This window comes from Vulpes vulpes, chromosome 9, assembly GCF_048418805.1.
Source record: "Vulpes vulpes isolate BD-2025 chromosome 9, VulVul3, whole genome shotgun sequence".
Classification (NCBI taxonomy): Eukaryota; Metazoa; Chordata; class Mammalia; order Carnivora; family Canidae; genus Vulpes; species Vulpes vulpes.
Window position 1 is genome coordinate 62,299,755 of NC_132788.1, and position 23,738 is coordinate 62,323,492.

At 45.8% G+C, this 23,738-nt stretch overlaps 1 protein-coding gene across 8 annotated transcripts in view; it reads left to right on the plus strand.

Moving 5' to 3' along the window:
- Positions 1 to 23,738, plus strand: part of SRGAP3 (SLIT-ROBO Rho GTPase activating protein 3) — a 316,267-nt gene that overhangs the window by 268,195 nt on the left and 24,334 nt on the right. For 4 of the 8 annotated variants that reach the window (XM_072722251.1, XM_026016879.2, XM_026016883.2 and 1 more), the window contains 7 exons: positions 5,667 to 5,697; positions 6,837 to 6,897; positions 8,629 to 8,706; positions 17,406 to 17,540; positions 20,321 to 20,426; positions 20,644 to 20,871; positions 23,601 to 23,680. In XM_072722251.1, coding sequence (XP_072578352.1) covers positions 5,667 to 5,697; positions 6,837 to 6,897; positions 8,629 to 8,706; positions 17,406 to 17,540; positions 20,321 to 20,426; positions 20,644 to 20,871; positions 23,601 to 23,680 — 719 coding nt within the window. Of the gene's footprint in view, positions 1 to 1,585; positions 1,689 to 5,666; positions 5,698 to 6,836; positions 6,898 to 8,628; positions 8,707 to 17,405; positions 17,541 to 20,320; positions 20,427 to 20,643; positions 20,872 to 23,600; positions 23,681 to 23,738 lie in introns of all 8 variants that reach the window. The other 4 variants (XM_072722250.1, XM_026016880.2, XM_072722252.1 and 1 more) reach the window with 2 other exon arrangements.

Genomic DNA, 23,738 nt, shown 5'->3' on the forward strand with positions numbered 1-23,738 from the left:
CAAGATGGGCTCGAAATGGTCTTGCCTGTTGTTTCTTTTAAAAATTTTGGTCTGTGCTGTTGTTTTGGTTCCAATGTTTGGGTGGCATGATATTTGGATTCAGCTGTGTCTTTGCCCATGCATGTCCTGGAGCTAGCAGCATTTGCTCAACACTCAAACATGTAGGAGAAGCTGATGAGATTTCCCTAGATGGCTGGGCCACTGAAGAAGACACACAACAAAGCCAGTGAGCAGAGGCAGCATGAATCTCTTTCACCTTGATTGGCTCCACAATCCATGAGATTTCTTGCCCATTCACAGAAATCAGTCAAGACTTGGGGGACCAGGTCTTTGCTCGTCACGTGTGGACATTATCTGTGCCAGGCTGGGTCCCCACTTGTTGCTCCCCAAATTGTGAACCAAGCCATTTGAAAATGAACTGCCTCTCCCAGTTAGGGGGCCTCCTCCTAACCTCAGAAAGCCCTTTGCCCTGGAAGGCTGGCAGCATTGAGTCAGGCCAACTTGGGTGGCGAAAGATGAGCAAATAAGCCAACACAGGTATATGCATGGTGAGCAACTCGAAACTGGTCCAGTGTTTGTGGCTGTTTGACTGTTCCTGATGAACTGTGGTATGGTTTCCCCTCCCTGGAGCCAAGAGTGGAGCCCAGGGAATGGAGATCCTCAAGTAAAGCAAGACACTTTCAACCTGACCCAACAGGTCCTCCACTGGCAAGGGTTAATGGGATGGAATGAGTCCTTGGCTGGAAGTGAACAAGTGGCCTCAGGCTCCATGACTGGTCTGGTGGGAAAAATTGGAGCCAATGAGGCCTGAGTTTGGGGCCTGACACTGCCAGCTCCCGTCTTTAGGCCTCAGCGTCTGCCTCTGTAAAATGGGGGTGTCCATACAGGGGTGAGGTGACATTAAGTGTAATGATAGATTTGAAAGTGCCTTAATCAAAAGTGTACTTGACTAAAGCACAGGATATAATCATCACCCCCAGGTCACCTGGGGACCCCAAAAAAGCTGTAACCTCCCTCCAGGAATCAATTTCTTCATCTCTAAAATGAGAATAATAATTGCCTGGCTCTTAGATCAATGAAATAAAGATTAGTCAAGTGCATTAGAAATGCCGAGAGGCATTAGAAAGATCAGTACCACGGTACATTGGGAGTTGAGACTTGGTGATGAATTTAAGCCAAGTAATGAAAATTAACCCTTCCAATCATCATTGAAAGTCTCTTGCTTTCTCAGGCTGCAGATTTCACCTCTCTCCCCTGGTTCCTCCTCCATCTGGTCAGCTTTGTGGGATGACAGCCTCTGATTGGAGTTGCAATGGTTTCCTGGATACATACTATTTCCCTCTTGTGATCTAGAATGCATTTGTGTTACATGAGCGTTGCTCCTGCCTGACATTGTGGGTAAATTAAGATCCCTGTAAACATCCAAAGGCCTTCAGATGGAGCATTGGACACCAATGTGCTGGGGGCTCAGGGGTTTCCATTTGCATTTTGTGTTCTCCTCCAGTCATGGGTTTTAAGAGCGTCTTTCCCAGTTGTATGTTTGCGTTGGTTGCTTTCTTGATTTCTTTTGTTCCGTTTTCCCTAGGCCCCCCTGTCTTCCCCCTAAACCACAGAAAATGAGGAGACCTAGGCCTCTCTCAGTGTGTAGCCATAAACTATTTAACGGCTGTATGGAAGCGTTTATTAAGGTACTTGCTGGGGAGCCACGGAGTCCGCGAATGCACCCAATGTAATGGCAGCCTTTCTCCACCTCCTCCCCTCGGCCAACAGCCCTGCCCAGAACCAACCGGACCTTTCAGTTGTGCCCTGGGCCAGGCCCTGGGGCAAGCTAGTTCCTCACTGCAGCCTGCTCTTAGCTTTAAGTGAGGCCTTCTGAAAGGCAGAGCTGCTTTTGTCTCTGACCAGTTGATCCTAAATGCTTTCCCGTGATCCTCAGCCCCAGGGGAGGGATAAGATCACAGTGCAGCCCAAGGAGTCCGGGTGGGATTGAGATGCCAGCGCAGTGGTCCCCACCAGCCATGCTCTCCTGCTTCAGTGACTGTGGTCCTAGCTAGGCCCAGGGACTCTTAGAGAAACCCCCTTACCTTGCTTCACATCCACACCTCCCAAGAGATTGGTTGGAAGCAACACAAAGAAAATCTCTTGGGTAGCAGTGTGTTTTTATACAAGTATTTTTTGGTTGAGAATATACCGGCAAAGGAAACACATAAAATTTTTTGAGAGAAAACTCTCTACCACCTTATTTTGCTTCTTGTTAAGCATTTTGAGAGGAAAGAGAAGAGCAGAGGTAGTCCCTTAAGAATTCCAGATTAACCCCGTACATCCTAAACTAAAAATGAAAGCGTTTCAGCCCAGGAAGTTTCTCTTGTCTCCTGGATGCTAAGGGCACAGGATCGAGGCATCCCAGATAGAATGAACGACTCAAGGCAACTGAAGCTGGCCATAGAGTTGCAAAAGGTGACAAGTGGGGGAGATGCTTGAGGAACACGAGTCAGGGGGAGCAGGGGGGAAGGTCTCTGCCAGTTATTTGAGAGCTCTCCATTTTCCAGTGAAGACACTTTCTGCAGAAAAGATAACTGGTGTCAGTCAGGAGGAAAGTAAATGCTCTTGGACTTTACTGGCGATTTTGGAGTCGTGGAGGCTGCCCCTCCCAGACACTCGCTCCTCTGTCCTGACACACTGTTCACAGGAATTGCAGGATGGGGGTGAGGGAGGGCAGAGGGCATGCATGGGACTGTGGGCAGGGCCAGCAGCTGGGGCTGCACAGCTGTCTCTGCCTGCGGGCTGAGGTCTGGGGAAGGGACAGGAGGGGCAGGGGCTGGTGGAACAGTAGGGCACCAGTCAGGACCATACAGGGGTGGGCACCAGCAAGAGCTGCTTTAGGCCACCTCAGAGGAGTGAGGCACAGAGGATCCCAGAAGGAAGGGTACCACTGGGTGCATCAGGAAAGAGGTACTGTTTGGAGGGGACCCCCGGGGAGCGATTTGCCATCCAATAGGTCATGGGAAGATACAACTGAGTCAAGAGTCCTTCTTTCCTTTTCTTCCCCTTCTGTCGCCACCAAGGCTTCTTCTCATTCCCCCTTGTCCTGGGAAAAGCCACTCTCCGTAGCTGAGAGGGGACTAAGGTGCACATTGGCTATTCTCCTTGCTCCCAAGGAGTGTAGCTTATGCTTAGGAGGCTTTCAGCACAGAAAACTGAAAGAATAGGCTATCCGGGACGAGCACTCTGTGAACTCTGCACGGAAGCAGGTGCAGTGAGTGCTCAGAGCAAGAAGAGCCAGGAGCCCCAGAGCACAGGAGGCTGCTGGTGAGGCTTTGAGGGAAGGATGGGAACAGAGTGGGGGGGAAGGAGCAGGACAGGAGTCCCTGAAAGGAGAAACAGTGAATGAAGGCTCAGAGACAGGCATGCCTTCCTGAATTTGCTCAGCTCTTTGGAGACAGATGATCCGTCAGGGCACTTGGAAGGAACTGACTCTTACCCAACGGGACTTGAGAATTAGGTGTCCTGTTTAATGAAACAGTCTTTTATTAGAGAGCTCCTACATAGAATGGTGACTGTCAGAAAGTCTGACTTTATCGCCCTTGATAAACACATCACAGCTTCAACCATGTTTGCCCCTTGGAGGAGGTAGTCACTTGGGAAGCCACATTCTTATTCTAAATATATCATCATTGGTGCCCTTGGTCAGTCTTCCTTAGAGCCTGATGCGTGGCCCTGGTCAGTGGTGCCAAAACCTCATATTAGAATGGACATCCTGGCCATTGGAAGGAAAAATGTCATTCACTTCAGCTTTGCAACACCACTGAAGGGACAGAATGGCCAGAGGCATATGCTACGGGGGTGCTGGCTGACTGGCTCTCAAAAGCCTCTTAGCACGGGTCATGTGGTTGGAGTAAGTGCACACTTGGTCCCCTCAAGGGTCTAGTTGAAAGGATAAACACTTATTTGACTAAAAAAATCAAAAGAAAAATGGTGTATCTGTTAAACACAAGTGCATTTCTTTATGGTCACACTGCACTTTTACCACATACCGTCAGGGCAGTTCAACAAACTCTTCCACGAGAAGAGTGTAACTCGTGCGTAGCAGGGTCTCACCCTCAAGGATGGTTAGCTTCCAGAGACAATGGAAAGGCAGTCATATAATATATTCAATCCTTCAACGTTTGGGAATGGAATTTAATTTTCTCTTGATGACTCTGCATGAAAGGAGAATGCCCAGCTTTGAAATGTCAAACCTGTGAACGGCTTTTCAGTAAAATGACGTTGCTAGAACTCTGTGATTATGAGCGTTTAGTGGGCCAGGAGAACATCCCCAACTTAAGACTGACGGATACATTGATGGATTTCTAGAATCCTTGGAATTGGCCTTTTTCAGAATCCTTGATTTTTTTTTCCTTCTCAGAAGAAAACTCAATTTTTCTTTTAAATTTTAAAGTCCATTTAAATGTTATCATAAATTTTGGGAAGGAGAATTCCCCACCGTGTTTCTGTAAGATGAGAATATTGATTACCTTCCTCATGAGTGTGTGACGAGATCAAATGAGCTAATATGTGCCATGTTTCTAGACTGCTCCTGGCATAGAGTAAGTACTATGGAAATGCTGGCCATTACTGTGGTCACTAGCTTTTAGGAGATTGCTCATAGAGTCTCATCTGATAGACTCTTTGCTCAGTTCTAGGATTCAGGTAGGTTTAGCCAACATATTAATTCCAGTTGTGGAGATGATGGGGACTGGACAGATGACACCAGCCAGAAGGTACACACCCTCCACTTTCTCAGGTCAGCCTCTCAAGGAGCCTGGATGATATGTAGCTCCCACCCCAGAGCCTGACCTGCTGCACATGTGGGAGAAAGAACACACAGGGCTCCCCTGAAAATGGGTAGCTTCATTGGCTTTAGTGAAAGTAAAGGCTCCAGTTCTATCTGCAAGATCCTAAAAGCGTTTTGGCTCTACTGTCCTCCCTCCTCCCAGGCCTTTCTCAGCTTTGGGGTTCCCTGAGGTGTTCTCACTGAGAGTAAGAAGGAGAGCAGAGCCAATGGAGACTCAGGAAAAGCTACCCAGGGTGTTTGGTAGGAAAGCATGGGAAGCTGTTTGAATTTGGATGCAGGGAGATTCCTGTCAGATTGTATCCAGAGGGCACCCAATAGACACAATCTTGGTGAAATCAGCTTTGTACTAAGAGTGAGGTTTCCTGAATTGACTTCCAGGGACAGTGTCACAGTAGATGCCTGAAGGTGTATGTCCCTCCTTCTTGTGGATAGCTGTGCTAACCTTAGGGGGTCTTAGGTAGGCCCCTGCCCATTGGTGAATGAACAGCCCCTGTGTCAAGGAGAAGCTAAAGGTGGGATCAGGAAGGTGCTCAGTACACACCATCCCTGTGCTTGACAAGGATTGATAGAGGCCCCTTTGCCCCCCAGTATCCATGGCAGGCCCACCAGCAGGCTAGCCAGGGGCAGGGTGCAGACTCTTAGGTGGCCCTGAGGGCAGGGGTGGCCCTCCCCACCAGCAGGCTGGTTGGCAGTCCCCCCAGGACCGTTGCTGGCTGCCATTGCATTTCCGCGTTCACGGACTCTGAAGGATCTGCTTACTCTAACTGATCTTACTCCTGCGTAATCTTTTCTTTTTCTCCTGCTCTGCTGCCTGTTTATTTTTTGTTATCAGAGGAAGAAGAAATGCTCGAACCAGGAACCAGGTATTTACTAGAAAGGTCCGTTAGCCCCATTCAGCTGGATGGAACCTGTCTGTAGTACTGACTTCTAGAACAGGACCCACCTCGTGTGTCGCCTCAGGGTCCATTTTATCCTCCTCTCCCCCTGACTGTCATTAACCAAGGAGAGAGTTCACAGGAGGGGTGTGGAGGAACTGCAAAGGCACCGAAATTTGTGGGTTTTTTTTTCTTTCTGTCCTTTTGCAAGAACATACTACGTGTGCCTTGCTGTTTCCTCGCCTGAGGAGGTTAGTAATTTAATTTGGCCCCTTTTAAAGAAAGTTTAAGAAAGATTTTGGGCTCTTTAAGTGACCCGGAAGAATAGGTCAACCAATCACGGAATCCAAGAGAAAACTAGCCCTTGCCCAACTCTTAATGGCCACAGGCCCATCTAGGAAAATGTAATTGAAAATACACTCATCCCCTGCCCCCCCGCCCATGTGTATGTTTAGAATTGCATCTTATTCAGCAATTTTGACTAAGTTGGCCATTCAGTGGTCAGTGGCTCACATTAGCTGTTCCTAGTACTTTCCCTTGTAACACATTTATTGTTAAACAAAGTATCTGCCTGGATGTTTAGGTTGTAACCCCATGAGGAGACTCGGCCCCCTTTCTCAGAGCTCAAAAGGACCCTTGGGGCCATCCTTGCTTCCCATAGTGTGTTCTTATTTCAAGCATCAGGTATTACAGTGCTAGAAGGAGGCCTTGATCCTGCCTTTTTATCCTTGAGCACTGAGAGGATAGGGTTGAGCGGGGGCAGAGTGGAGAGGAAGGCAGAGCCTTCTTCAGGAGCCAACGCCAGCCCCTCCCTGGGCAGTGGCTTCCCTCCCCCTCCCAGATGTGCCTGTCAAGCCTTCTGAGCCCTGATTTCTTCCTAGCTAAGTAAGAAGACAGAGCATTTCTTGAAAATTATCGTAGCTGTGCCTTTTTCTGCACATAACTGAAGGTTTTCTATTTTAACTGTTTGTGGAGACTTTAGGATTAGCAGTTCCTTGCTTATTTTCCTACTAATCTGATGGTACTAATATTCTGGCTTGAGTTTATTATCTGTGTTTGCAATGTCTTTTTTCCTGTGTTGGTTGCCAAGCCCAGTACAACTCACAATTTTTTTTTTTTTCCTTAAGGATTCAGGACAAGCTATACCGCTTGTAGTCGAGAGCTGCATCCGGTACATCAATTTATATGGTAAGCTCAATCTTGGGGCAGTGTTTTCAGCTTTCTCCAGAACAGGTGCTGGGCTGTTCTCATAGGAAATGAGATTTTAATTCATCTTGGAAGATTTCCTGTTACTCCCCTGCTTCCTAGAGAGAAAACACTTCTTGGCACAGCTGCTATGCTGAGTGCTCTTTTGAGCCTTGTATGTCTGGGGATGAAGGTGGTGGTGAGAAGACCCAGAAACTGAAAAAAAACAAGGATCAGGGAGGGCCTGGATAGGAGAACCATTTCAGTTCCTTCGTGTCTCCCAGCTGACCTTAGAGGTCTGTGTTTTGCATACTGAATGTAGCTGGGCAGTCAGTCAGTTCACTGACTCTACTAAGTTCCATTAAGGAAATAAGAGTGTCTGGGGTTTGCTAGCCTTGGTATCCCAGAACTTCCTTTGTGCTTCCATCTATTCATTCATTCACTCCTCCAAAAATGTATTTTCAGAGTGCATAGCAGGCACTGTTCTGACAATGGGAGTATAAGCATGAATAAGACAGGTAAGGTACGGGCCCTAGGCAGCTTACGTTACCAATTAGAAAAGCAAGGAAATTAAACAGAGAAATAATAAAAATTCAGGTAGTGATAATGCCAAGAAACTGAATGAAAAGGGGATAGAGAATGGCTGGAGGGTAGTAGGGCTGTTTTGGCTAAGGTGGTAAGGAAAGACAGCTCTGTGGGGGTGACATTTGAGTAGAAGAAGCCAACCGTTACACGGCAAGTGTAAAGGTCTAATATGGGAAGGAAGGGAAGTATGACTTGATGGGAATGAGCTAGGAGGATGGGATAAAAGACACAGGTGGTAGAGATTCAATATTGCTTAGGGAAAGACATAAAAAAGCTTTTTTAAAGCACATACTATGTACAAACCAAACTAGGAATAAAGCCGTTTAGAAGTAAACACTTTTCTAAATTATAATGTGAGAGTTATTTTATTTTTATTTTCTATTTTTGGAGAGTTGTTTTATATAGAAAAACTGAATGCGAGGGAAAAGATCACAGTCACCCCATGCCCATGAATTCCCATTCAAGATGGGATAGCCCCTTTAATTCCTTTAATTCTATAGGTGACTGTTCAGTCCTGTAGGTTCCAATCCTGTGTTGTTACTGTTATGTCAGGTATCAGGGTCTCCTCCTTATTATGGCTTTGTAGAAGCACACACACACAGACACACAAAGATTTCTTTTCCTTAATAATTTAATGTCCCCAAGCCCCTTGACCCACAAGCTCTAGACTCAAGCTTTCATGAAAGGAAGAAAATATCTGTATAGGTAGGGGGTAGGAATGGTTGAGTGTATGGTATTGATCATTCTTGCTCAAAAACTCTATGGCTGTTAGACTGAAATGGCATTTGTAAACTCAGGCCAAGCTACTTGGTGCCAGTGTACCTGGTGAACTTGGTAGGCAAAGTACATCTTGGCCAAATTGGAAGTTATTCACTGGTTCCATGTTGATATAAACCTCTCGTGGCCTTTTCCTTCAAACCCCAACAAGAAGTCACAGACACATAAAGCAGGATGTCTCAGAGTATTGGGGCCAGCTGAAATTCATTGCAAAGACTACTTTTGGGCTTCTGCCAGGAGATCTTTATTGGGAATGACTCCTGTAAAGAGTGGTGGGAGAAAGAGACAGGCAGTGGGGAGGGTCATCGATGTGCCCAGTGGTCAGATGAGCTCCAGGCATTATGGCATTTTCTCTTTGTTTGTTTCTTTTAGGACTCCAACAGCAAGGGATCTTCCGAGTGCCAGGATCTCAGGTCGAAGTCAATGACATAAAAAATTCCTTTGAGAGAGGTAGGTGCAGAGTCACCATCTCCAGCTTGTGTCCATAGGAAGCCAGGATGGATGTTGATGTGTGTCTTAGAGCCAGCAGCGTGATGGAGCTGGCTTGTATCCACATCTTTTTCCAACTGGATTCAGTGCCTGCCCCTTGATAGCTTGAAATCAGCCAAGGCAGGAGTATTTACACCACAGAAATTGGCAAATGCCAACATCTTTTCTTTGCCTTTTTCCATCTAAAGAGTTAGCTATTAAGCATTTACTAGCACACATGGGCAACTCTCTCTAGCGACGTATAGTAGTTTCTGGGAAAGAGGGCTGAGTAAAGCACTTGAAATTACAATGTGAGTCTATAAATGCTGCTGTGTTTTAGAAAAGTTGGAAGAATACAGATCACACTGGGCGGCTTTTAGAATATCCTAATTCTTATTGTTTTTTTAATGCAGTATTTTGGCAAAAAAAAAAAAAAAAGGAAAAGAAAAAGAAAAATAGTCTGAGGACTCCAATCTAAACCCATTTCCCTGTAGTATATAATATCCCAATTTACAAAGCACATTCTTACCCCTCCTTCTACGTGACCTTCCTAACAGTCTTGGAAGGTATTTGGTTTGTCCCTGCTTCCTGTGCTCTGAGCAGGTCTCTCCCCCTGTTCCAGCCCTGAAATTCTCCCTCCCTATTACCCGGCTTCCTCTGGAGTGGCAGTCTCCTGAGGAAACTCACCCCTTCACTATTTTCCTTGATTCCATCCAAGGTCTAGCTCTAGAGTGGAAGAACCAACTCTGTCAGCCCCAAGCAGTCAATGCCACAGACCCCCATAGCCCTTGGCACTCTGGCTTTGAACCGGGTTTAAAGAGCAGGATTTGGCTGGTTGTGGTGCCCGGTGGCCTCCTAATGTCCTGCGGAGCTTCTGTTTTGGAGTTTGCTCTAGGATTTTGGGCACTTAGAACCAGAGAGCCCCAGAACTTCCCTGTTCCAAACTCTTACTTGTGCATTTCTTGTCCTCACAATGAGCAGGCTTCACTGAGCCCTACACTGTGCTGGGTAATGGACTAGGGCCTAGAAATACAAGGGGAATAGAAGACAGCCATGACTAGTAGGGAGCCAGTTTAGCAGACAACAGAGTAAGTACTGGGGGGGGGGGGGGTGGACATCTGGCTGGCTCAGTGGTTGAGCGTCTGTCTTTGGCTTGGGTCGTGAACCCGCGGTCGTGGAATTGAGTCCCATCCCACATCGGACTCCCTGCGTGGAGCCTGCTTCTCCCTCTGCCTCTGTCTCTGCCTCTCTCTGTGTGTGTCTCTCATGAATAAATAAATAAAATCTTTTAAAAACCAAAGAAACAAAAACAGAGTAAGTACTGGGTGGTGTGGGAACCTCTGGCCCGCTTGGATGGGGTAGGGAGGAGTAGTAAAGCCAGAGAAGTCTTCCTGGAGAAGGAAATGCCCAAGCTGAGGCTTAAAAAGTATGAGCCAGAAAAACTAGGGAAAGGTCATTCCAGACTAAGGAAACAGCACATGCAGGAGGCCAGAAAGCATGAGGTATCTTCTATCAACCTCCCTGATGCAAGTGTCATACATCATTCCCTGAGCTTCTCTTGACAACCCTGCACAGCCCAACCCAAAGTTTTGTTCATTTCCCCCAACTCCTTAGCACACCTGCTGCCCTGTGTTCATTGTAAATGAACAGAACCATGGTCTGAAATCTTTGCTGGTTCTATCCTCTTGGGCTCATCTCCTTATACAGAATTCCTTAAATCTCTTGGGTAAGCTCACTGCATAGTGCCTCCAGCCTGGCGGCTGCCCCCACCTCAAATTTCCATTTCACTGTATTGTAAGTAACTTTCTTGTACCAGGCAGTCCAGCCCTATCTCCGCCCCAAGAGCACTGCTTTCTTTCCTTCTTGATCGTGCTTTGTAAGGTCAACACCTCTGCCACTTGCTTGGGTACCTGTTCCCAACAGGCCTCAGGTCCCCTCAGGCAGAGCCCTGTGCAGCAGGGATCACCTGACCCAAATCTCAGCTGCAAAAATGTTTTCTGCTTTTTCTTTGCCCCAAGTATGCCATTGGCTCCTCTCTCTCTCTCCATCATTCCAGAATGAATCTCATTCTTGAGGCAGGCTTGTTTCTACTCCACCCGAGCCTATGGTGAACTATGGCTTATTCTTTAAAAAAAAAAAAAAAAAAAAAATTGTTCCTGGTATGTCTCTTTTAGAAAAATCCATTCCTAGCTTGTGCCAGGATTTCCCATGTACTCTTTTCTGCTTCTTGATGTTCACCAACCAACTGCTCTAGGTTTGGCTCCTTACTCAGCTGACGCTCAGGGTCACCTCCCACCTCTCCTGCAACTGGTAGCTTCCTGCTTCCCGTGCACCCCCTTTCCTGCTGCATTTCTCTGCATCCCCGCCAACCAGGTGACCAAGCCTGGGGAAGCTCAGCATTTCTCTTCTAGCCCATTCTTCTCCCCTACACGCTCTAACTTGGGACTGAATTTTCTCTCTAAACCAGCACATCGTGCATTTTTCCTTTCTTCCCTTTATCTGTTAAAATGTAAGTCCCTTGGGGCACCTGGGTGGCTCAGTGGTTGAGCGTCTGCCTTCAGCTCAGGCCATGATCCTGGGGTTTTGGGATCAAGCCCTGCATCGGGCTCTCTGCAGGGAGCCTGCTTCTCCTTCTGCCTATGTCTCTGCCTCTCTCTTTGTGTCTTTCAGGAATCAATAAATAAAATCTTAGAGAAAAAAAAAAAGTAAATCCCTCAACCCCTGCAGGGTGCCTGTCCTTTGCCATTTGTTCAAAGAGATTTTGGTCTTTTTCTTCTTTGGCCCCCTTCTTTCTCTCTTGAGTGAAGTTCTTGCGTACATTCCTTGTATAAGGCTGTTGAAAGGAACATAGATCTGTTTTCTTTAAGGTTCTGAAAAATTGCAACATGTAGGAATTCATTCTCGGCTTATTCCTAAACCCACTTTCTTTTACTTCTGACACAAGTCAACCAGGGTTTTAGCTGAGATGGTAATGATAATGATACGATTTTTTGCTGTCAATAAGCCTTAAACTCATCATGCAAGTTTTGAGACATTTCTGGAAAAATGAAGGCGAAATATCACAAAAAGGCAGAAATAGAGCCATGCTTTGCTGTTGTCCCTTAGGCCAGTTTTCCTGGGAAAACTGTTTTTCCCCACTGTCCCCTTTGTAGGTAACAATGAGAGAGCTGCCAGGGGTCTCCCCTTATGTGGAGGGGAGGCTGGAAGGAGAGTCAATGGCCCTTTTACCCTGTGCAGGTCAGGATAGGGTTTGGATTTGAGGCTGAAGTCATGGCATATAGGGTTTGACACATTCTAGAGCTGGGGGTTGTCATCTTGAGGAGTCTTAGAATGGCTTGGGAGGACCAGTGTTCACAGAGAATAGTCCTCGTGTGAGAGACCACCTGCAAGCTTCCTGCCATCCACCCAGTCTGGCACCAGGTTTCCTTAGAGCCTCAAAGCACACAGCACTCACTGTGTTCACACTCTCTGCCCTGGATGCAGCCCTGCCATAGAGTCCTCGGCAGTGCCCTGGTGACCTGGCCAAGAGTGCACTGTAGACAGGGCTATTGGGTAACAATCCTCCCCACTCCTCCCCAGGACATTAGCTAGCCAAGTATGAACACAGCATTCTCTCAGACTTGCCTAGAATTTTAGCTGCAATTCTCTTCCTGGAGGAAGACATCATTCCTATAAACTATCTTGCTCCTCCTGAGCTCTGGAATTCCAATTATTCCTGGAGCCAAAATGGACTTGCCTTGCAGAGAGCCAAAGGCCTAGGCTAGGAAGAGAGAATATTTGGAATATTTGGGTGGTTCCTTTTATGGAACGAGTGCTTTCTGGGAGGAAAAGCAAGAGCAAATCTGTGTGTGTGTGTTTGTGTGTGTGTGTGTGTGTGTGTGTGTGTGTGGTGTGCACATATGTAGTATATGGGTGTGTATGTAAAGTCCATATGTTGGTCATGCTTGGTGAGGGGAGCTAATATGCACTATGGAGGAAAAAAAAATCTATGTGCTTTTGAATCATGAGACCCCACAGGTAATATATGGTAATAATAGGGAAATAGCTAATTCTAGTCTAGAGTTTTTGAGCTTCTCTGGTCCTTCGGAGAGGACGCAAGGGCTGCTACAGGAACAGAGAGGGGCCTTAGCACAGAGATGTGGACCTCTCCTCCCAATTCAACTAAGACAGCTTTTTATGTGTTGAGCATTCAGAGAAACATTTTTCTTGAAAAAGACAAGGGAAAGATTGGGATTCTACTCTGAAGGTAGAAGGAGGTAAGGAGGGAGGGAGAGAGGGAGGTAGGCATGTAAGCAGACAGACAGACATTGGTAAAAGGAAAAACGTCTCCCTGGCATTATAAGACCTGGGAGCTGTTGGTGTCTGTTTTGACTATGTGAATGTGGGCAAGTTGTTTTGCTTGTTGGGCCTCAGCTTTCTTGCGAGAGAGAATGGTGGCGTTGGAACCATGCCTTCCTGGGCGCCATGCAGGGCTCTTGTGAGGATTAAGAGAGATTGTGTGTGCGAATGTGCTTCTCACTTGAGAAGTGCTATATCAGTATAGGCAATGATTTTTTATGTTTTTTTCCCCTCCTTCCCCACAAGGAATTCTCCTGTTCTCCTGTGGGGATATCTGAGAGGTGGACCTATGGAACATCAGGGTCAGGCCGCCACGTAGTCATTCAGGCTGAGCACAACACAGGGGGGCTCAGCCGAAGAGGGCAGGTGGGAACTGAACTCCAGTTCATGCTCTGAAGCCATAAGACCTGGCTCAGGAAAGGAGGGGCTCCCTAATTAATGTTAAAGTATGTTGGGGCTGGCAGAGGCCCTGGCAGTGACATGCATTCTTTTCCTACGGAGGTGGAGTAAAGAGATCCAAGTATGGATTTCTAGCTCTGCTCTTCACTGCTTGCCAGTCTTAGAACAGTCTGTGGGCTGTTCTGGGAGAAGGAGGGAAAGCCCATGGTGCAGACATCTGTCAGCACCTCCAGGGAGGGGCTGGATTGTTCTGTGCTTCCTTTCACCTCCTCCAGTGGAAGCTGGGGGTGATCTCGCTGAGCAACTCATGATGAAATTGAAAAGTGATGCTCTCCTGAAATATCATTTTCCCCTGGCCAATTGGAAAAAAAAAAAAAGAAAGAAAGATTGACAGCATTCCATGGGCAGGGCTGTGGAAAAGAAGCCTCTGTTGCCAGTAGGAATATAGAATGGTACAGACCCAGTGGGGGAGAACTTGGCTCTGTCTGGTGAAACTACATATGTCTATACCCTTTGACGCACAATCCCACTTCTAGGACCTGACCAGAAAAGCACCTCCACAAAAAAAACAAACAAACAAACAAAAAAACATGCCCAAGGTTATTTGTTGTGGCAAAGTTTATAATAGCAAAAGATTGGAAAGAAGTCAAATGTCTATAGGAGATTGGTTGACTAAATTGTGATCAATCATGAAATAAAGTACTTCGCAGCCATTTTTTTTTTAAAGGAAGAACAAGGAAGATCTCTATGATATGGAGGGATTTCTTGTATTTATTATGAAGCAAAGAAACCAGTGTATGTAGCAGTATCGTATACTACTTATATTTTGTGTTAAACATGAAGGGGGATGAAAAATTCTCATACATGTATTTGCTTATTTTGATGGAAAAAAAAAAACCAGGGCAAACCAGAAACTGGTGAAAAGGGTTACATGTAAGGCATGGAGGAGAGAAGGATAAGAGTAGGGCTTGGCTGCATGTAACTTTTTATCTGGTTTTCACTTTTGGACAATGTAAATGCTTTGTATTTTGAAAACTACAATTTTTTAAAAAAAGAATTTCTAGGAAAAAATCAATCCCTAAAATTGAATATAATTAGAAACAAGATATGTATCAAATTGATCATCACACAGAGAGTAACTTTTGAACATGTGCTCTGGTCATACTTTTTTAAAGACTTTATTTATTTGAGAGAGAGAAAAATAGCAGAAGAGAGCATGAACAGGGGGCAGAGAAGGAGCAGACTCCCCGCAGAGCAGGGAGCCCAATGTGGGATCATGACCTGAGCTGAAGGCAGACGCTTAATCTACTGAGCCACCCAGGTCTCTGGTCATACATTTTAACAGCTTTATTGAGGTAGATACCATAAAGCTCACCCATTTTTAAAGTGTACAATTCAGCCGTTTATAGTATATTTACAGAATTGTCCAATCATCACCATAATCCAATTTCAGAAATTTTTCATCATCCCCCAAAATAAACCTTGTATCCATTTGTAGTTACTCCCTATACCCGAAGCCCCCACCTTAGGCAACCACTAATGTACTTTCTATCTTTTGACCATACATCTTTAGTGGGATACATTCTGAGGACTAACCCTTATCCCCACAAAACAAAAACAAAAGCCCTGCAAAGAAACCTTAAATTTTATGTATTAGGTTTATTGTTAGTGGTGATATTATTATTAAAATTTTAAAACTATGTTTATATATATTATAGGATAAGGCAGATACAGAAATACATTATTAATGGAATTCAGAACCAAGATTTTCACTAATAAAAGTGAAATACCAATATAAAATAAATGAAGGTAAAGAAAATCTTGAATCTTAAATATGAATTGGAAATAACTGTGAACTCATGAAAAAAAAAATATGTATTCTCCTATCCACTAAAGTCTTAGAAGTTTTTTTAAAAAAGATTTTATTTATATATTGATAAGAGAGACAGAGGCAGAGACACAGGCAGAGGGAGATGCAGGCTCCCCGCAGGGAGCCCAATGCAGGACTCTATCCCAGGACCCCGGGATCACGCCCTGAGCCAAAGACAGACGCTCAACCACTGAGCCACCCAGGTGTTCCAACAAACTCTTCATAGCATTTTTATACCACTGAGCACATCTAGAACTTAGATCTCGCTTTCTAAATACCATTGTCTATGAAAAGCAAACAGAGCTTCTTGGAGAAATGTTTGATTTCAGATCTGGGTCAAGGAAAGTACAAGGTGATCCATGAACATCTTTTGTGCCAGAAAGCAAGGAGGTGCTCAGTGGAAGTCACATATAAAGGACATTTATCCCTGGAAAAATTAGGGATAATCTGAGTATCCCAAAGAATAGTGATGGTGATGGATTATGACACACTAAAGTAAAAACTACAAAAGCAATTCCATAAAGATGCTAAATAACAACAACAATGATAATAATAGAAAAAGTAAGCGGGCATGCAGAAACCTCCTCTTTACGGAAGAATGCCAGCTAATAAATGTAGAATGAAAGAGCTAGAAAAATATCATTTTGCAACCCAGGATAATAATTGATTTAGGTTAAGATCGTCATTGGATGTTGAAAGCATTGGGTGAAACATGTTGAGTACGATGGCATGCACTTAGATCATTTGGTTCTTTTCAAAAATATTTTTTACACTTATTATTACAAAGGAGAAAATAAACCTTTATAATGCAGAGATCTGGAGTTCACCCCCTTAATCCATTGATCAAACTTAGCATCACCAGTCTCAAGACAGGCTGACATTATGTGTCTTTGGATACAATAAGGTGTTCATAACATCACCCATGTACTATTCTTGCCAAAAATGTTTAACTTAAATCTAATCATGAGAGGGGTGCCTCAGTGGCTCAGTCAGTTAAGCATCTGCCTTCAGCTCAGGTCTTGATCTAGCCAGAGTCCTGGGATGGAGCGTCACATTGGGCTCCTTGCTCAGCGTGGAGCCTGCTTCTCCCTCTCCCTCTGACTGCTGCTCCCCCTGCTTGTGCTCTCTCCCTGTCAAATAAATGAATAAAATCTTTAAAAAAAATCTAATCATGAGGAGACAAAAAAATCCATAGTGGGAAGCATCCCATAAGACAACTGGCCTAGACTCCTCAGAAGAGACATTATAAAAAAAACTAACAATAAAAAATGTTGGGTCCTCAAAAGACTAAGGAAACGTAACAACCAAATGAATTTTGTGCCTGTTGACTAGAGCTTAGCCTTTAAAAAAATTCTCTGAAAGACAGGACAATTGGGAATGTTTGAATGTAGGCTGTTTATGAGATGGTGTTTTGGAACTATTGTTAATTTTCTTAGTGTAAAGATGTTCTGTAGCTATGTAGGAGAATATGCGTACGAGAAATGTGTCGAAGTATTTAGCAGTGATATGTCGTGGTGTCTACAAAGTACTCTCAAGTCATTGAGCAATAATAAATATGAGTAAAGAGAGAAGGCAAATATGGCAAGATGAGTGTAAGTTAATGAGCATGAGTGAAGGGTGATGGATGTTCAGTATTTTATTTTCACAATATTTCCATTGATTTGAACATTTTTAAAATCAGTTACAGGGAGAACTCTAAACTTGTTCTATCAAGGAGGCTGTCCCGGGGCAGCCCTGGTGGTTTAGCGGTTTGGTGCTACCTTCAGCCTAGGGCATGATCCTGGGGACCCGGGATCAAGTCCCACATCGGGCTCCCTGCATGGAGCCTGCTTCTCCCTCTGCCTGTGTCTCTGCCTCTCTCTCTCTCTCTCTCTCTCTCTCTCTCTCTCTCTGTGTGTGTGTGTGTGTGTGTCTCATGAATAAATAAATAAAATCTTAAAAAAAAAAAAAAAAAAAGGAGGCTGTCCTGTCTGCTGCTTCTCTGGTTCAGCCTGGACCAGGCCATCCTTCCTGATAATTGCACATTTTCCTGCCTCCTTACCAAGCTGAAATATCATCTCCTGTTTCCTCTCAGGCGAAGACCCTCTTGTGGATGATCAAAATGAGCGAGATATCAATTCAGTCGCTGGTGTTTTAAAACTGTATTTCCGAGGACTGGAAAACCCACTCTTTCCTAAGGAAAGGTTTCAAGATTTGATATCTACTATTAGTAAGTATTCCCTAGGTGGACTGGTAGAATGATGAGTTGTGTGACACACCTTTATTGAAGCTGTACTGTGGGCTCATCACTGTGTTAGGCACATGGGAGGGATGGTATGAAAGAAGCGGTATGATCCTTGTTCTCATAGAATTTAAAACCTAGTTGTAGAGATAACAAGATGGTTTATATTGGACAATGGCATGTACAGCCCTGGGTATGGAATGAGCTCAGAAGAGAAGAGGCAGACAGAAACTTGGCTTTGCAGATCGCAGCTGAGAGAGTGATATGAGCAGAGCCTTCCAAGAGTGGACACAGAGCATCCTGGGAAGAATTTGAGGACTAATGGGACCAGTAGGAGGGTGTCCCAGACAGTGCATGGTGCAAGAGGCTGAAAGGGTAACAGAGCAAGAGGGGAGAAGTGCAAGAATTTGGAACTTTTCTCCTTAGGTAATAGGGAGCCATAGAGGGTTTGGGAGTCAGGTCAACAACATGATACACAAGTAAAGTGGTGAAAATTAGTTGACTGTGGGCATCTTCTAATGTCACGAGCCATTGGAGTTCTCCTTGACAGGTATTTCTGTGGATGAAGGCAGGAGCCCAGTGTAGGGGGCTGAAGTAAAGGCACCTTGACTGTAAGAAACCCAAATCCAAGGCAACATTTGAGAAATTTTTAGAAATAAACTCTTAATGTTACAATATGAGAATCTTAGTATTTTAGAGTAAACTGATTTACAGAAAATTGCCACACACCCAGTATTACTAGGGATGCTTCTCACAATGATCTGAGAGGGATTTGCAGCCTGGAAAGTGCTCCAGTGGGTGGGAGGCTTCAAGCCTCTTGCCTGCCTTGTATAACAGACCCTTTCTCTACCCTGCTGCCCTCCACACTACTTCCTGCTCATCTCTCCAGATCCACTTCAAGCTCCAAAGCACCCCCAGAAATTCCAGGCCACAAAGGCCCAACCCTATCTGAGCCCATGTCACAGGCTCAGCCAATGTTTCCAGATGCTCCATTAGTCTGGTTCCTGAGCAGAGCCCTGAGTGGACCTGGATTGTTGACCTCTGGTATAAGCTCATAACATTGTATACCTTGGATCACACTTGGGGAAAAAAAATAAATCCCTTCTCAGTTCCCTCTCAAACCCTGTGATTACATGAGGGAGAAAATTTCAGAGGTCAGTTTCCCTTCTAAACAGAGAAATGGGGTCTCAGTCTCAGAAACTTTTATACAGAATATCGCCTACCTATAATTTAGTAACATTGTTTTGCTTTCATTATATCTATTTTTATGTCAGCTCCTAATTATAGTAAGTGATCGTGCTTTCTCATTTACGGAGTGAGGTAAAACTTCCTTTGTGAATAAATATATTTAAGAAAAAATGTATTTAAGTGGAGGTGGTGCAAGGGTGCTAATGACTAAAGCTGAGGACACGGAGCAGCCTGTAGAAAGGGTGACAGAATCAAGACAGGTCTAAAAACCTTTAGCTCTGTGGGGAGGCTTGGGCAAGGTGCTTCAGTGCCAGACTTGAAGATAGGCTAGAGTGTGCTGGGCAGAGTAGAGAAATCACCAGTGTGTGCAAAGGCCCAGGGGCAGGAGGGCCTGCTGTGGGAGGGAGATGGTGGATAAGGCAGCTTGGCACAGAGTTCCTTGGTGGGGTGCTATTGGCATTTAGGGTAGAGCAAGCCTTATTGTGGTTCCCATGCATTCAGGACACTTGGCACCTTGACCCCTGGATCCCAAATGATAAGGGTACCCTCTAGTCACTGTGACAACCCCCAAAGAGTGCCCAGTGGTTTTGTAAATGCCCAGAGGATCACTACCACTCCATTGGAGAAGCATGGCTCTATATCATCTTCAGATACTTGGGGAGTGAGGGGCAGCAGCTGAGGTGAGGCAGGCTAGGTTGGTTGAAGCCCTGCTGTGAAAGGCCTGGGACACAGAGGAGAAATTGTGTTTTAGAAGGAACATGCTGACAGAATGTGGAGGCTGGGGCAGCCCGGGTGGCCCAGCGGTTTAGCACCTGCCTTCGGCCAAGGGCGTGATCCTGGAATCCCGGGATCGATCCCTGCATGGAGCCTGCTTCTCCCTCTGCCTGTGTCTCTGCCTCTCTCTCCCTCTCTGGGTCTCTCATAAATAAATAAAATCTTTAGAAAAAAAAAAAAAAGGATGTGGAGGCTGGAGGGAGGGGCTGTGGGAGAAAAACATGTTTTCTGCGAAAGGAACTGACAGAGGCGTGTGTACCAGCCCTGAAGACACACATGAGAACTCCGGCCGCTGAGCCTTCGCGCCAGCTTTCCCTCCCCACAAGGCAAAGCCCACAAAGCGCTTCTCCTCACCGAGCCCATTTGCTGCTCCCACCCCTCGCCTGACTGACAAAAATACCAGTGTCTCTCTGTCGAGGACTGACCTGAAGATGCCAAGCTCATTGGCCAATATATAGCTCTTAGAGTTGGTTATTTATTCAACACTGGTTTCCCACCTACTATGTGCTGTGCCTGTGGTGTAGCTGGTGCTCATAAAGAGGTTAACAAAGCATGGTCCGTGCCTCTATTCATCAGGACTCATAGGCCTCAGGTGACAGAAACTCGACTTATACTGGCTTCATCCATCAAAGAGAATGTGTTGACTCACATGCTTGCTCTGAGTGGCCAGCCCAGGGTCACAGATCAATCCCCAGAACTGAGAGAACTGGCTGCCCCTGAACCATATGGACTGATCTAGGAGCAGATGTTGGCTACCTGGCTCTCTGAGGATGAAAGACGCCCTGAGAAGCCCCTTTGTATTACAGAACTGGAGAACCCAGCTGAGAGGGTACACCAGATCCAGCAAATCCTCATCACCCTTCCCCGGGTGGTCATCGTGGTCATGAGATACCTCTTTGCTTTCCTCAACCAGTGAGTTGCTGGGCCAAGTTGGCTGGGTGGGGGGCCCCCTTTGCCTCAACGCTGGCCTCCTTTGGGAGGGGGTGTCCTGAGGCTTTTGCAGAAGCAGCTGTTCCTAAAACAGAACATGGAGCCCTCCTGGAGTTGCGTAGAGCCCTCAAACGAAAGAACTCACAGGGGGGAAGATTCACCTCTTCCAGGTGACTTGTGAGTACCTCCTTTCTTGTAGCCTCTCGCAGTATAGCGACGAGAACATGATGGATCCCTACAACCTGGCCATCTGCTTCGGGCCCACCCTCATGCATATCCCTGATGGGCAGGACCCTGTGTCCTGCCAGGCACACGTCAACGAAGTCATCAAAACCATCATCATCCATCATGAAGCCATCTTCCCTAGCCCCCGGGAGCTAGAGGGACCTGTGTATGAAAAATGCATGGCTGGAGGGGAAGAATATTGGTAAGATTTCATTCTTCTTAATATTATTATTATCATCATCACTGTTGTTGTTGTTGTTGTTGTTGCTGTTGAACAGGAACAGTAAGAAACCCTCCGATTTTCTTACTGCTTTATAGTCTGTATTCCCATATGCATTTTCTCATTTGAGCTTTGCCACAGCCTTATAGGAGAGATAGTTGCATCAGCCAAGACTCTCTTTTGGTATATAAGGGACAGAAATACAACTCACACTGGTTGAGCTAAGTGGGAAGTTGTTGTTTTACTTTACATAACTCAAAAGTCTAGGATCATGGCTTCAGGTATAGCTGGATCCAGGAGTTCAAATATTATCATCAGGACTTGGTCCTGCAATCCCTAGCCCTTGGCTCTGCTTTCTTCTGTTTTGGCTTCAGTCTCAAGCAGTCTCTCCCTTGCTGGCTTCAGGAAGGCATCTGGTAACTCCAGATTTAGAGTACATTCTCTCAGCAGCCCCAGTAGAAAAAGGGCTGCTTCTTCCCAAGTGTCCCAACACAAATCCAAGAATTATATCCCGTTGCTGAGGCTCAGGTCTGGTCAACAAATCACACTGATTAGGAGATGTCAAGCTGTCATTAGCCAGGTGAGTCACAAACCCATCTCAGGCAGCAGGGGAGTGGATAGTAATCACCACCTCAAGCCTGACAAAGTGAGTTCATGTTCTTTGAGAGCTTCACGCCAGGTCAGCAATTGGTAGTTCGGCACGTTTGTGTACCTGGTGCTATACGGGGTCTTGAAAGAAAAATTTTAGAACCTAATCTAAGGGCTGCCTGCTTTCCCCAGACTAAGACCTTAAAATGTAGTAAAGATAGGAAATTGTTTCAAATGTGAATTCAGAACAGCAACTGACAAAGACCAGCCGAAGAGTTCCTGTTCATTCTTTATTCCCAATCCAGGACAACACAGGGCCATGTGTTTAGGTATTCCCCATACTGCTTTCAGCTAGGTGCCTATAGGGGATTTCATCTTTTGATTATCAAAGCATTCCTGGACTCCTGAATCGCTTCAAAGAAGGGAGACACTCCATCCCCTCTGTTTTCCACCCCATCCGCCATAGAAATGTCACACCCTGCTGTCTTGTCATCACAGCTCTGTAACCTTGTTTGTGGCACCAGGAGCAAGTCTGCTCCTGTTCTGTAACAGAAACATTACGCAGCCAGCAAGTATACTCTCTGGACAAAGAGAAGCTTTTCACGCAGCGTTTGCAACCATCACCAGTTCTCTTTCCTGGCTGCAATATATATAATTAGTGTTCTAGGAAGGGTCCTCAAGAGCAGTTGTACTTACCAAAGAACAATATATAATATACACACTTTTCTTAAGCCCGTTTATGTCCCATGAGAAAGGAAAGCTATTAATCACATTGGAGGTATTTTCGAAGCCAAAATGGGGGCTTCGTCTGAGGGTCTTACCGTAGTGGACAACATTCATTCATTCAACAAATGGACAGATGGTTGCTGAGTGTCTGTCCTAGGCCAGGCCCTGGGCAGCAGGGCAGGAATGTAACCCAAACAAGATTAATTTCTGATGCAGGGAGCTCTGTTGGAGAAGGGAATAGGCAGTTTCAGAAGGGGGGCTCCCTGAGCCAATGTAGTGAAGTCAGAAAGGGCTTCCTGGAGGAAATAATGACTTACCTGAGGCCTGTAGGATGAACTGGAGTCAGCCAGAAAAGGAGTGGGCAAAGAATGTTCTGGACTTGGAACATCCAGTAAAATGGAAAGTGGTTCTGTGTGGCTAGAGGGTTGCATTCGCCAAGGGAATGGTGAGGGAGGAGACTACGCAGGCCAGCAGGAGCTATGTTATGAAAGGTCTTAAGCCATTGTACAGAGTCTGGACCTTATCCAGGAGGCAATGGAAAATTTTTCATAATGAAATTCATATTTTCTCAAATGCCATTGCAAACAGTACCTCCTCCAAGAAGCCTTCCCTGAGCAGGTCCCCTCTGCTGTTCTTGTCTCTGGTCATTTGCTCCTATATAACACATTTCAACTTGCAGCAGTTTTATTTCCTGGCCCATGAGGGCAGAGTCTGTGCCCATTTACCCATCAGCACGTCCCTCCTACCTAGCAAAGTGCCTGGTATATATTAGGACTCCATCAATGGCTCAGTTAGAAAACTGACTAGAAGCCTCAAGAAGCTTATAATGTAGAGAAAGGTTAGTGGCTGGTGAACTTATCTCAGTGTATTAATAACAAATTTGACAGGCCTGGATTCACTCTACTTCCTTCCATGCCTTCTGCTGGTATCACCTGGACTGGCCCGGGCCTTTACACACAGCATCATGAGGCAGCCCTGAGAACCCTGCTCCTTGTGAGCTTCACTCCCACCTTGCTGGGCGTGTCACATCCTGTGTAAGACATGGAACCAGGTTAGACGAATGACTCACAGTACTTCCAAAATTCCTTCCTGTTTTGGCCTGTGGTCCTTCTAAGGATAAATGCCAGGATTTTACACTGCCCTCTGGGTCTTATGGAACTCGTAGGAATTGGCAGCACAGCGGATTTCAGGGCTGGGGAAAGCTGGGGGAGGTTATTCAGGATAGCAGTTTTCTATTAGGAGGGTCCATGGGTGGTCAGATGGATAAGGTAGGACAGTGCAGGCCTGGGCCTGACCCGAGTCAAGCACAGAGGTGGGCTGGGCTGGCACTTAAGAGAAGCTGAGGACAGTGTGAGGGTGCAAAGCCCAACAAGTGTCCTTCCCGTGTTTCCTTGCAGTGACAGTCCACATAGTGAGCCAGGGACTATTGATGAAGTTGACCACGACAATGGTACAGAGCCTCACACCAGTGATGAAGGTGAGTGAGGGGGGTTCTGGGGCCTCTCACGCTGACTCATGCCTATACAACCTCTGGT